Source organism: Haemorhous mexicanus, chromosome 3 (genome assembly GCF_027477595.1).
Source record: "Haemorhous mexicanus isolate bHaeMex1 chromosome 3, bHaeMex1.pri, whole genome shotgun sequence".
Taxonomy (NCBI): domain Eukaryota; kingdom Metazoa; phylum Chordata; class Aves; order Passeriformes; family Fringillidae; genus Haemorhous; species Haemorhous mexicanus.
Window position 1 is genome coordinate 43,538,421 of NC_082343.1, and position 12,312 is coordinate 43,550,732.

The 12,312-nt window shown below is 34.8% G+C and overlaps 1 protein-coding gene across 4 annotated transcripts in view; it reads left to right on the plus strand.

Moving 5' to 3' along the window:
• TTC13 (tetratricopeptide repeat domain 13) overlaps nucleotides 1–12,312 on the plus strand; it is a 39,590-nt gene that overhangs the window by 5,255 nt on the left and 22,023 nt on the right. For all 4 annotated transcript variants that reach the window (XM_059841559.1, XM_059841560.1, XM_059841561.1 and 1 more), the window contains exons 3-8: nucleotides 1,750–1,825; nucleotides 4,621–4,691; nucleotides 6,949–7,014; nucleotides 8,501–8,593; nucleotides 9,647–9,763; nucleotides 10,602–10,712. In XM_059841559.1, coding sequence (XP_059697542.1) covers nucleotides 1,750–1,825; nucleotides 4,621–4,691; nucleotides 6,949–7,014; nucleotides 8,501–8,593; nucleotides 9,647–9,763; nucleotides 10,602–10,712 — 534 coding nt within the window. The remainder of the gene's footprint in view (nucleotides 1–1,749; nucleotides 1,826–4,620; nucleotides 4,692–6,948; nucleotides 7,015–8,500; nucleotides 8,594–9,646; nucleotides 9,764–10,601; nucleotides 10,713–12,312) is intronic.

The window sequence follows — 12,312 nt, forward strand, 5'->3', positions numbered from 1 at the left end:
TGACATTTTTGTGCATGCAGAGCTGCAGGATGTTTAACCTGTACCTGAATTCAGAGTTTGTTGAGGAAGTATGAAACCACTTTCTTTGCCACCCCAATGGTTCTGTTACTCTGTAATGGCAGAACAGATGAGGTAGTGGTACTTCTCCTGCTGTCACATGCAGCTCAGTAATCCATAGGAATTATTCTAATGTATTGTGAGATCCTTCTGCTTGGGGCTTATTTTCCAATACCAGTGTGGAATCTGGCTATGTCTTATCTTTGTCTGCAGACAAAGATATGTAGATCTGTTTTTGTAAGTCCATCAAGGAAGAGATTGTCCTTCAGTAAAAATGTTGTGCTGTTTTTCCTAATATTAAGACAACTATAGAAGAATAATGTTTTGCAGAGTTAAGTGTTAAAGGTAATTTTCTGAATATTGCATGAAGGCCATTGGTGATATGAAAATGTTGTCTTTGTAAGTGCATATGGATTGCAATGTAGATTTAGTTTTCTTATTGTTACATCTGTTGAACCCTGCTCATTTTTATGCTGTTTTATTAATGTTTTTTCTCTATAAGGGTAATAACTGCCACACTGTGTTAGTGTAGAGGTGCAGATATAGGCAGAGAAACAATTTTCAGTGGTATAGTGTAATGTAGAATTCAAACATCGCCTTTAATTGCTGTAAAAAATAAAAAGTTTGTAAAATCCATTTGCTAATCATTCTTGCTTTCCAAAACACTCAAGTTCTTACAGCAGGCCAAATGTTCTCATCATTAGACACACAGGGCAAAAACTGTGCGAAGGAATTTGACCATTTAACTTTTGCACTTTTTAGATAAATGAAATGTCTGTGTCATGGACACAGTTAATGTGACTACTTTTGGACAGGCAAAACAACCTTAAAGGAGGGCAGTAGTGGAAATGAGCTACTTAGTTAAATTTTAGTTAACTAAATTTAGTTTTATTTACTTAAATTGAAAGAAGATAACTGAATGGAGAGAGATGTTATTTTTCCCCCTTCTTGTTTCCTAAAACAGTTTGAAAGACCTATTGATTTAAATGAACATTTTGTATTTTTCTAACATAAACTACTCTGGTAGGCTTACAGCTGTCTCTGAAAAGTACTGGTGGAAATAAATAGAGCTGAATATTTCTACATTTTTGAGGGGCTTGTCTTTGACGCTGTTGGTTTCTATAGGTGCATTATTTAGGGAACAGACATCCTAGATAAGACTACAGTTTGAACAAAGGGCAGAACTGATAGAATGTCGTTGTTGAAAGGACAGCCTCTTTAGTATGGCATTGTGAAGTTTAGCTTTTCTATATTGATGGAGTGATACTCTTTTCAGTGTTTATTTTCAGTGTTTTACTCTTCTGCAGTACTATTCCCTTGCAGGAGACAAAGGAATAATTATAGGGCAAACAGTATAAACTTTCATAAGAAGTAAGGTGTCTTAAAAAGGCCAGAAAACTTCCCCTTAAGCAAATGCAATTTGGAAACATGAGTCCCTGGTAAAATGCTGACAATGTTTTTTCTGAGGTTTGGTTACCCTTATGTTAGAGCAGAAAACAACAACATCTGACTGAAGAGAAGCTTTTCTCCCTGTGGTAGACTAGGAATGAACTTGATTTCAGTTAACTTAGTGAAATCACATTCATTTTAACTTTGTGTTTTAAGGCATTCTCTTAAGGATTTAAAACATGGATTTTCTGTTAAATTCGGTGGTGTTGTTTGCTGAACACTTGAAAATATGATGTTTTACAGAGTCAAGCGAAGTTGCTTGCCGAGCAAAAACGATTTCCATTTGCTACTGATAATGACAACACAAATGAAGAACTGGGTAAGATATTTTATATAAGGTTTGTGCAGGTGAAGGATCTGCTAATTATTAGCACTAAATGTTTTGAAAATTGATGATTGAAGTGATGAATTAACTTCAAATTAATTTTAATAAGTCTGTAAATACAAGTTTTCTCTAGTCATATAAAGCATATATTTATCTCTGTTGCTAAAAACCTTTCCTGATTTCTTCACTAGAATTTTTCACCATGTCTGCATAAACAGATGTGCAAAAAGAATTCTGATTAAGTCCTTTTTAATAGGCTCAGCTACTTCCTGTTCCCATTTTTCTGTCATTATTGATGACTAAAGCTTTTCAAACATCCACAAAATGCTACAAATGTAATATGCTTTCTATGAAGTATAGCTCTTGGATCTGTTTCCTGTTTCCACACTCCTCCCATCAAAATTTATACACAGCAGGAAGACTTTCTGAATTATGTGCAAGGCTGCTACTTGAAGTTTTTTCAAAGCACACTTGGCACAAAGAAATGGGGACATTTCTAATAAATGAACAGGAAATACTTTCCTCAAGGGACTCAGAAATGGAGTTGCACTTCTTCTTTAAATTGAGGTATTACGAGGTAGCAAAGAGATTGTTGAGGATGTGTGTCAAGGAAGGCAGCAGACCATCTTTTGTATAAGAGCAAAGAGAGATTTTAATCCCTTCTAATGAATTTAAAAAAATTAAGAAGGTTTTTTATGACATAGTTTCTACCTTCATGAATTTATCCAGGAAAATTTGGGGGCTTAATCTTTTTTTATATTCCTAGACTGTCTAGCTATGTTCGTAGTATCTTGCAAAGAATACCAGAATTCCATTCAGATGAAAATATCTGATACTTCTACTATCTGTTCTGTAGGCTTGGAATACTGTGCTAGAAGGTCTCTTTCCTCATGTTTGGCATGTAGGCTGGCACCTATCTACCCACTTTAGTCCAAGGATGTTGTGGTGTGAGGAGCCTGGTTAGGTCCTTCTTATTTGTGCATGTTGCTTTTAACTTTTACTGAGGAGAAGTAACACAGAATGTATGGGGCCTTCTGAAGGAATGTTGAGACTGAAATACTTTGGCTAACAAGCCATTGTTAACCATTAGATTTTTTCATAATGAAGTACTTGTAGTTTTGTAATATTAAAGATTAAAAAAATCAAAAAGATACTGTTTAAAAAGAAGCTGGTACTGTATCAGGTACTAGCTGTCCGCCACTTGCCGGAGTTTTACAGACAGCTCACAGTTCAGTTTGGCATTTTGCCAAGTGTCTTGTATAAACTAAATACTGTTGTTATCAGTAAGGCAACTGAGTGACAATATAAGTCTTAGTTATCTTGCAGCCTCCACATTTTCTCTTAACACTGGAATGGTTGAGTTGACTTTATTTTATGTTCCATCTTTCCTGTGTTCTGGGATTGAAACCCTAAAGATTGTACTAATAACACTACAGTCTTGAAGAAGAATGAAATGAGGAAAATTCAAGAGCTCTTCATCCTATCCTTCCCCCTGCCCATTTTTTCCCATTTTTTGGTAATAGTATGTATTTGTGCCAAGTGAAGCTTTTTATGTATTGAGGAGAAAGCTTATATTGCACTCAAATATTTCCTTCTTCATAATAGAAGTGCTTTGAGTATGAGACAAGCTTTGGATTAAATACGCCTCTTATTTCTTTTCCATTTAACTGTTTTCCTTTTATAATGAACTGTGCTTAGCAGCACTGCCAAAACAATGTGGCTCTGCCTGTCTGAAAGATAAGTGTCTGTGTCCTATTAATAATGCCTTTGCTTTAAATGACTTACTTGTCTCTTCTCATGTTTGAATAAATAATTAAGCTAAGAGGTGCCTCTTCTCTTGTTAAATTCATTGTAAGTGGGGAAAGGTAAAATCTGCTCACAGTTCCACTGCCAGGTGTTTGAGCAAACTGCCTGGGGAAAAGTTCTCTCTAACTTTCATAGCTGTGGTCTTCAAGGTACTGGGTTTTGTTGGCAGTGTTGACAGAGCTTAGTTCAGAGTTAAGAATTGTGAGAGATTAAAACATGCAAAATGAAACAGTCTTGATATTCAGCTGTCAGAACTGAACTTCAGTCATGCAAGCAAAACTACAGCATTCCAGTGTTGTGATTTGACTGTATTTTTATATCTTGTAGGGATTACAGGAACGTATTTCTAATAGTCTGTGTCTTTTTCAAACGCTTGGCTTCTACTTCAGAATGGGGGGATGCACAAGAACTTGAAAGCTTTTCATAATTATAACATAGCTGAAGATTCAGTTGTTTTTTAGTTTCAGTTTTATAAATAATGAAATCAGTTTAGTTGAGGTATTTCTAGGTAATTCAAATGCAGGAAAACCTAATTGTGAACTAATAAAGTTTATCAATATGTGTACAAACAATGAGAAGTTCCCTAATGAAATTGTCAAAAAAACTTAGCCAGGTGGCACTTCTAACTGAGAAAGCATCCAGGGCTATTGTATTGGGATCATAGTACCTTTTCTTATCCTGAGTTTTTGAGAAGTATCATGGGCCCTTTCCTAAACGACTTGTAAAAAGGAGAGAAAAAGCCCACAAGCAGATCACAAAACCCCAGAGAGCTCTGAAGAGCGCAGTATGAATTGAATAATTAATGAATGCTAGGTAATGGCTGAGGGAAGTCATGTCATTTTGGTGGCCATTCAGGAATCCTCTGATTAAAATAATCTTCACTGCCATGTAGGAACTTAAACGTTTTACAATTTGATAGTATTTAATAGCTTTTAAAAGTCTGAGTTTTTTCTGTTTTATTTACATTTTTAATGTTTTGTTAGCAATTGCATACGTGTTGATTGGCAACGGCTTGTATGATGAAGCTATACGTCATTTTTCAACAATGCTGCAGGTAAGTTTTCTGCTTGGACCCCAAAAAATAACTTAATGAAAATATCCATTGCCACCTATGGCTTTTAATGAAACAAATATTAAATTAAGGATTTTTAAATGAGAGTAATTATTCTACTGTTTGTTCATTTTCTTTTCCATCCAAACGTAAGCATATTGTTAGAACTGGGTGATCAGTATCTTGGTTATTTGGTGAGTATTTTTCCTCATCTGTAGGCATAATGTTTTTATGGCACTTTGACCAAAAAAACACATGTTTTCAGAGGCTTGACCTCGGCAGAGCTGAAGTTTCTTAGATTATCTGTTTGTTGTGTAGGATGAGATACTTTAAAGTAGACTTATTTGGGTGACAGCATGGTGCCAATTACATGAGAAAAAAGCCCTGACAGAGATAATTTATTGCTAGTGGAAAGTAACACATTGCTTTCACAATGATAAATGATTTTGTATGCTGCCTTTGTCCTTTTTCAACTGTAAGAATTTAATTAGTTTAATATGTAAATAAAACATAACTAATACTTATGAGTGTTTTTCCTGACCAAAATAAAGAATTCAGAACCTTCTGCAGTTAAGTAGGAGGAAGTCACATTTAAAACAAAATCAGCCCCAACAATTTACAAGCTTCAACTAAAGATGATTAAAAAATACTGCATTTTTATGGCTAAAAACCTGAAACATCCAGAAGCATGGACATACTTTTTCATTTGAACTGTTAAAAGTGCACAAATGCAAGCTGAAAGCAATACTGCAAATAATGGCATGTATTTCTTTTAAGTGTCATATGGCTTGTTCTTAAATTGACTGGAAGTGTGGCAATTTAATGGAATTATTCCAGGGAATTTATCTGAGGATAAGAGCATTTGGGGGTTTTGTGTGCTTTTATTTTTATTTGGTTGATATAGGTTTTTAGTGATAGCTGTCTTTGATTTGTTTTAATGTGAGGATTTTTTTTTTACCCTAATGAGAAATCCTGCTTTCATAACCACTGGATTTATGTATTGTTTCCTGTTTTTATTTAGAAGGAAACTTAATACAGGTGAAGATACGCAAGGTACACCAACTGTAGAAAGATACTGGGAGAGGTGTTTATGTGCTAGAGTACTTTTGCAGTGCCCACATCTCAAGTTTAAACTATGCTTTAATGTCATGCTTATGGTATGCCTGAAAGGCTGTCAAGTAATCATGATTGTTCACTCAGTTTTCCACAAGGCAATTTTAAATACATATAAAGTGAGCATTAAAACATTTAACTGAATAAAACAGCCTTGCTTAGCCATAGTATTAAGAGTAGGAAGCTACCTACTGTTGATGTAGCCAAGTGTAAACTTGGAATCAGCTGGAGTCTGGCAAGCTGCTAGCACTGATATGCCGCATATTCTGTTGTTTTGTCCACAGCAGAGTTTGTTTCTTAGGAAACAGTTTGTTTCTTGGCAGATGTCCCAGTTAAAAGAGACCAGGCCTGTGCTACAAACTTTTGTAGGACAGCTGTGTTCCTTGCAGGTGTGAAGATGGTGATTCCTGACTGGTTTTCAGGGAAAGTTCACTGTATAGGCATTGTTGTGTTGATAAAACAGTTTTGCTGTATAATTCTTGAAATTTGTATGGGAAACTGTGGTTGGAGTAAATGACATCAAACAAGAAGTAGATTTACTATGTTGGGTGCATCCTGTCTAATTGCCAAGTAGGAAAGTCACTAAATTAAATCTAACTCAAGGAAAGTTGGTTTGAATGTTACAGAACTATTTTACTAGAATACCTCTGGTTTTAGTTGCTGTCTGAATATAAATTTCATCAGGATGTCATAATATCTTGCTCCCAAATTTTAAATCTCAAATTTAAATTGCATGCAAAATAAGCTTTGAGTGGCCAAATTGTATGTTTCTTACCAGTTCAGTGACATGCGACAGAAGAAGTTACATAATTACGAGTAAAGTTACAAGTAATGCATTGGGTAACAGAGTATTCTAATGAATGTGTATTGTAATCTAGTCTGATATACACAGGGTAATAGTTTCTGGTAGGTGGCACAATAACTGCTCTCTGTTTGGCTTTTTTATCAGACAAATACTCCAGAACAATTCCATTAAATTGAATTGGAAGTTGTGAGCATATGAAAGTATGGGCTGTAATCCAATAAATTTCTTTGCCTGGTAGCTGTGATTGTTCATTGCTTACTACTTTAGATCAGCTAAAATTAAATACATATTGAAGAAACCAAAAAATCCACATGACAAATTAATATTTTATTTGTTTAACAGGAAGAACCAGAGCTGGTTAGTGCAATTTATGGACGAGGGATAGCATACGGAAAAAAAGGACTGCATGTGAGTAGATAATTTTTTTAATTAATACCCAACTGAATGATTTGAGTCTGAACTATAAGAAAGCCTGTAACAGGAATAACTAGACTAGTGAGAACATGTTAAGTACACCCCAAAGTCTTTGTGCTGCTCTACTTCATGAGGAGTCTGTCCCTTGGCTGGTGCACTGTATAACACAGAGGGATCTAGCAGATCATACTGCTCAAGCTGTGGGTATGTTTGCTTTGTGAGACTGTGGAAGAAAAGCTGTACAACATAAGTGTGCCAAAGGAGGAGATTAGGCACTGTTGTGAGTGTTAGATAGTAAGGCTGTGAGCCACAGCTTCTTGAAAGAGTTTCCTATTGAGATAACTGGCAGTGTTTTGCCTTTGAGAGGTTTATGAAGTCCCACTGAATTTATCTCCATATCTCAGCTGTATTTGGAAATTAAAGTCTTTTGCAGCCTGGGAACATTGTCAGCTCTTCCAATACAGTGGACTTTGCATCGCTTTTTGATTGCTTATGCCTCTTGATAAGTATACCACTTTGAATTAAAAAAAAAAAATCAAAGTTAAATTGCTTGCAATACTTACTGCTGAAATAACTTCTTGAGCAGAGAGAAATGTATGAGTAGACTGTGGTCCTTGTAGGAATTTGTGGCCAGTTGAATCATGGTTGAATAGTTGCTAGAATTCTGGAAGAATGAATAATTTAATAACTCCTTGAAAATTTTCTTTGTACAGAATGTTTAATTATCTAGGGGTGCTGACAAGAGCTTGAGGTCCCTCATATTTGCTTGTTTTTAACATCAGTGTGAGTTTGTTTTCTCGGTTTAGCTAGGTCTTGATACAGCTTCACTTTGTAAAAGTTTTTTGAGTGACACCTGCAAGATACAAAAATCATATTAAGCACAAAATTTCTTTGCTTTCAGAAAAAAGAAAAAAGTCTGTGAAATCTAATCTAGAATGTGCTATATAATTACTTCAAATTTTTTTCCAGTGAAGTAGCTACTTCCATCCTATTGATTACCTACTTAATTGAGGACAATTTAAAATTTTAGGTAGGCAGGATGCTGTTGGCATTACCCCATTTATCAGTACTACTTGGCTTAAGTTGCAAACAGTGCTCACAACAACACTGGTGGGTGTGAGTGTTCCTGTGTGTTGGAGTTCATGTGGGAGCTTGAACCAGCTTTGCTGCCAAGCAAGGTACCTCTGGAGCTCTAAATCTAATATTTATTCACAGAGTTGTATTAATAAATTGTTAGAGGTACACCACAAAGATGATGTGAAAAAACAAAGTTCAGTTTTGTTGTTTGTAGCAGACATGTGGTTTTTTCCAGCTATTTGCAGAATAATGCATCTTGATGTTTTTAGCAAAGGTGTGAAGAGCTTTTAATATAAACTGTTACACTTTCAGACACTTAGCCAATCTAGTTGTCCTTCATCTTGAGAATATATTAGTCTAAGTATGCACAGTTGTTCACCTTGTTTATTTTTCTCCTTTTCAGGATATGAAAAATGCTGAACTTGCTCTGTTTGAGCTCAGTAGGGTGATTAGTCTAGAACCAGATCATCCTGAAGTATTTGAACAGCGAGCAGAAGTGAGAATTTTTTTGTGTCTTTTCAGACTTTTGGAGAAGTTGCAATTATACAGTGTTACCAGTTATATCTTAACTGATTTAATGGCTAAAGCTTGGTGTTCTGTTCTCCTTTCTGTTAAAAGATATGCTTTTTTTCTAAATCAGTGTAATTTGTGGAATATTTAGTTTTAAAATAAGACACAGACCATATGGAGTTACTCTAGCCAATGGAATGGCATATATTTTGTGTAAGTGTTCAGTTTTTGACATACTATATAACAAGATTATTTGTTGTTTTTTTTATAAAATTGATCAAAATATCACTTGAACCTTACTGTTTGCACCTTTTGTCACCTTAGTTAATCTAATGTGAATACTAGTTGTTAAAATACCAAGTTTTTTAAAAATGAAATGTTTTGGGTTTATATTTGTGCATGTAATTTAAAAATCATTCCAACCCACATGTATTTATTTTAAAAATCAAGTTTTGTTTCGCTAACTAAATTACAGAAAATGTTAAGATGTTAAAAAGCAGCCTCGTAGACAAGCCAAAAGTATAAATATTAAAGTCAGCATGCTGTATAATGATAGCTGCCATAATATTCAGAGTTTTAATGTTTTTAGTGATCTCTTAGCACATTTGTGAACCTTGATCTAAAAATGTGAAGGGCATTTGAATAGTTGGAAATGGACCATTTTCAATTGGGGAAATGTTTTTTTCAAATTAGGCTATGGAGGATACTTTAATTACATTTTCATTTGAATATGTTGAAATGGCTTGAAATTGAGTATTTTGCTTTGACTGACTTGTTTTTAGTTTGGAATACAGGGTTTCTGTGAGTGTGGTGATGTTCACATAGACTGATAGTTTTGAGAAAAATTCTTTGAAATTTAGTCTTTCATAGGCGTTTAAAAGCCATCATTACTGAAATTTATAGTGGAACTTTCCAGCCTATTCTAGCAAATACAATTACTCTGTTAAAGTTGAACATGGAAAAGAATAATCTTCATAGTTCTAAAACAAATCCATTCAGTCTGTCTGCTCTAAACTGTGTTTTGGTTTTGTACTCTTAGATATTGTCCCCACTAGGACGAATCAGTGAAGCATTGTCAGATCTCACCAAAGCTATTCAGCTACAGCCATCAGCAAGGCTCTACAGGCACAGGGGTACCCTTTACTTCATATCTGAGGTTAGTGGAGTTTGGGGATTCTCTTTGGCTTTGGTTGTTTGGGATGTTGTTCATGATTTTGTTGACTTCTGTGCTAGTTGATAATTTTGTTCTAGAACTTCTTTCCTATTTAGTTAAAAAACCCGAAACCAATATAATAACAAAAGCCCTGGTTCTCCTGTAGCTGGCTTTCTGACAGTTCAGGAGTATTCTCTAAGTATTTCAGTTGCAAATCTATTTGAGAATCTATTTAATGCTGAGAATCATTAGAGGACAAGTACCTTGCATGCGCACCTCAGATTCTTTTGTGTTTGAGGAGTAGGAAGTAGATAAAGACTTTGACTTGATTTATAACTGGCAATTAATTAGTAGTGATAAACACCAGTCTAAAAAGAAAAATACTTACGGCCATGGCAGTAATTCTTCTATATACTTAAGAAAAAACACTTCTCACAATAAACTAAAAACCCCTACAAAAATGATAGCATCCCATTTTGCTGTGTGATCTGTGTGTGGTGTTCTTAAAGCTTTAATGTAGAACAAGTAACTTTATCTTCAAAGATTGTGTGAGTACTAGATAGCTGATTTCCTCCTTGATTCTTCTGATTTCACTCTTTGCTTCTAGCTATTTTTCCATTTGCTTTACCATGTTTTATACAGCACTTTCTGTAAAAGTTGGAAGTGTATTGTGCATTCTTTGATATTGTAATTGGTAGTTGATAATCATTGCTGCTTAGCCCTGAGACTGACTTCATATATTAAACAAAACTCTGAAGCTTATTTTTATGGAAATAAAAGTATATATTCCTCTTTTTTTGTATGGTGTTTTCTGTGTCATCTGAAATCTTCTTTATCATAGGATTATGCAACAGCCCATGAAGATTTTCAGCGCTCACTGGAACTAAACAAAAATCAGCCTATAGCTATGCTTTATAAAGGCTTAACCTTCTTTCACAGAGGACTTCTGAAGGTAAAGCTATATTAAACAATAGTTCATGAAGAACAATACCCTTTATTTGAAGTTATTTCCATAAAATAGTAGAAATATCATTGGCGTTGATATATGTATTTTCTCTCACATAAGGAAGATTTTTAAGGTAAAAGAGTGCAGGCAAAATAAAAATATTCCATTATATGATATGTGAATACTGCAGGTCTTGTTGAATCTCATTAGGTCAGTGATAACAGACATGTTTAAGGACAATGCTTTGAAAGATATTTGTATTTAACACCTCTGCTAGTATTTGTATGATTAGGTTCAAAAATTTTAAAATTAAATGGAGATTTCCTAGGTTTTAGGAAGGGAAGAGGGATGAAGAAGAAATTAATTTTGAACTCTTTCTTGAATGAGCTAGTGAGTAATAAAGGAAAGTGCTGGTAGAGCCTTGAATTTATGCATGTTTATTTCAATTCTATGTTGTTTCTGGAAGGCTGATATCTAACCTGAGGGAACATAACTTGCTCCTTCAGTTTCTAAAATCAGCAGGGAAGTAAGTTCATCCCATGTCTTTTTTTAAGTTTTCACCATTTTTTAACTCAAAACGTCTCGCTGTTTTAGGTGTAGTAATATTGCCCCTGTTTCTTGTTTGTAAAGTATTTAGAAGTACTGCTGCCATTTTCCAGAGGAGAGAGTAATTAGACAAGTTATCTGAAATCCTCAGTTTGAAAAATTAAGATACAATGGTGTGATTCCTGAATTCAGCAGTAGAAGCTGTCTTTTTTTTAAACCTCTAATAGCAGCTTGGGGTTCATTAAGGGTTGTATGCAGAATCTGGAGACAGCCCAGGACTCCTGAGCTTCAGCCCACTATCATTTATAGGCAAGCACTATTTTTTTATCTCTATTTTTTTTTGCAGTACACTTCCTCACTTTTTTAGTTCCCAAGCAGGTATTTTTTTCCACAGCCTCACTGTATGCTGTGGGAACATCAGACTGTCATCAAAATTTTATTGTCTGTATCTTTTTGCAGAAAGAAGAGATACTTGCAAATAATAGTCTGGATTTCTGATTTTTGTTGTAGGCAACAGAGACCCCAAAAAGTGATGGTGAAAATAAAAAGCTGACTGGAAAGTTGACAAAAATAAGTGCTGTCTCAGTTTGCAGAATAGAAGCAAAGTTTCCTCCTTTCTGATACACAGGTCAACACGTTTCTGTACTACCATGTCATTCCCCCCCAGTTTCTTTTCTCAAAGGAAGCATTTTCCCTCTCTGATATTAATGTTCAGAGAGATTGTCACAGAGTGGTTTTTCATCCCCAGATACACTTTAGCTTCCATTCAGCTTCAGGCTGCTTTTTAAAGGAAAACTTTACATGCCATCTGTTAGGTTTTATAAGACTTGCTGAAAATTGAAGAATGGGGTTGAGGGTAGATGTGTTCATTTTTGAGTGAAAAGAGATTTGTTTGAATCACTGGTTTTGGGAATAATAGTCTTGATTTTAAAACTTATCTATATGATATGAGCCTATCGATAGTTGTAGGTGATTATCCTACATTTTTGTTCAATGGGTATTTCTGTGCACATTGTAGTGCTCAGAATATATTTGATAGTTTTTCTAAATAAGAATTTCT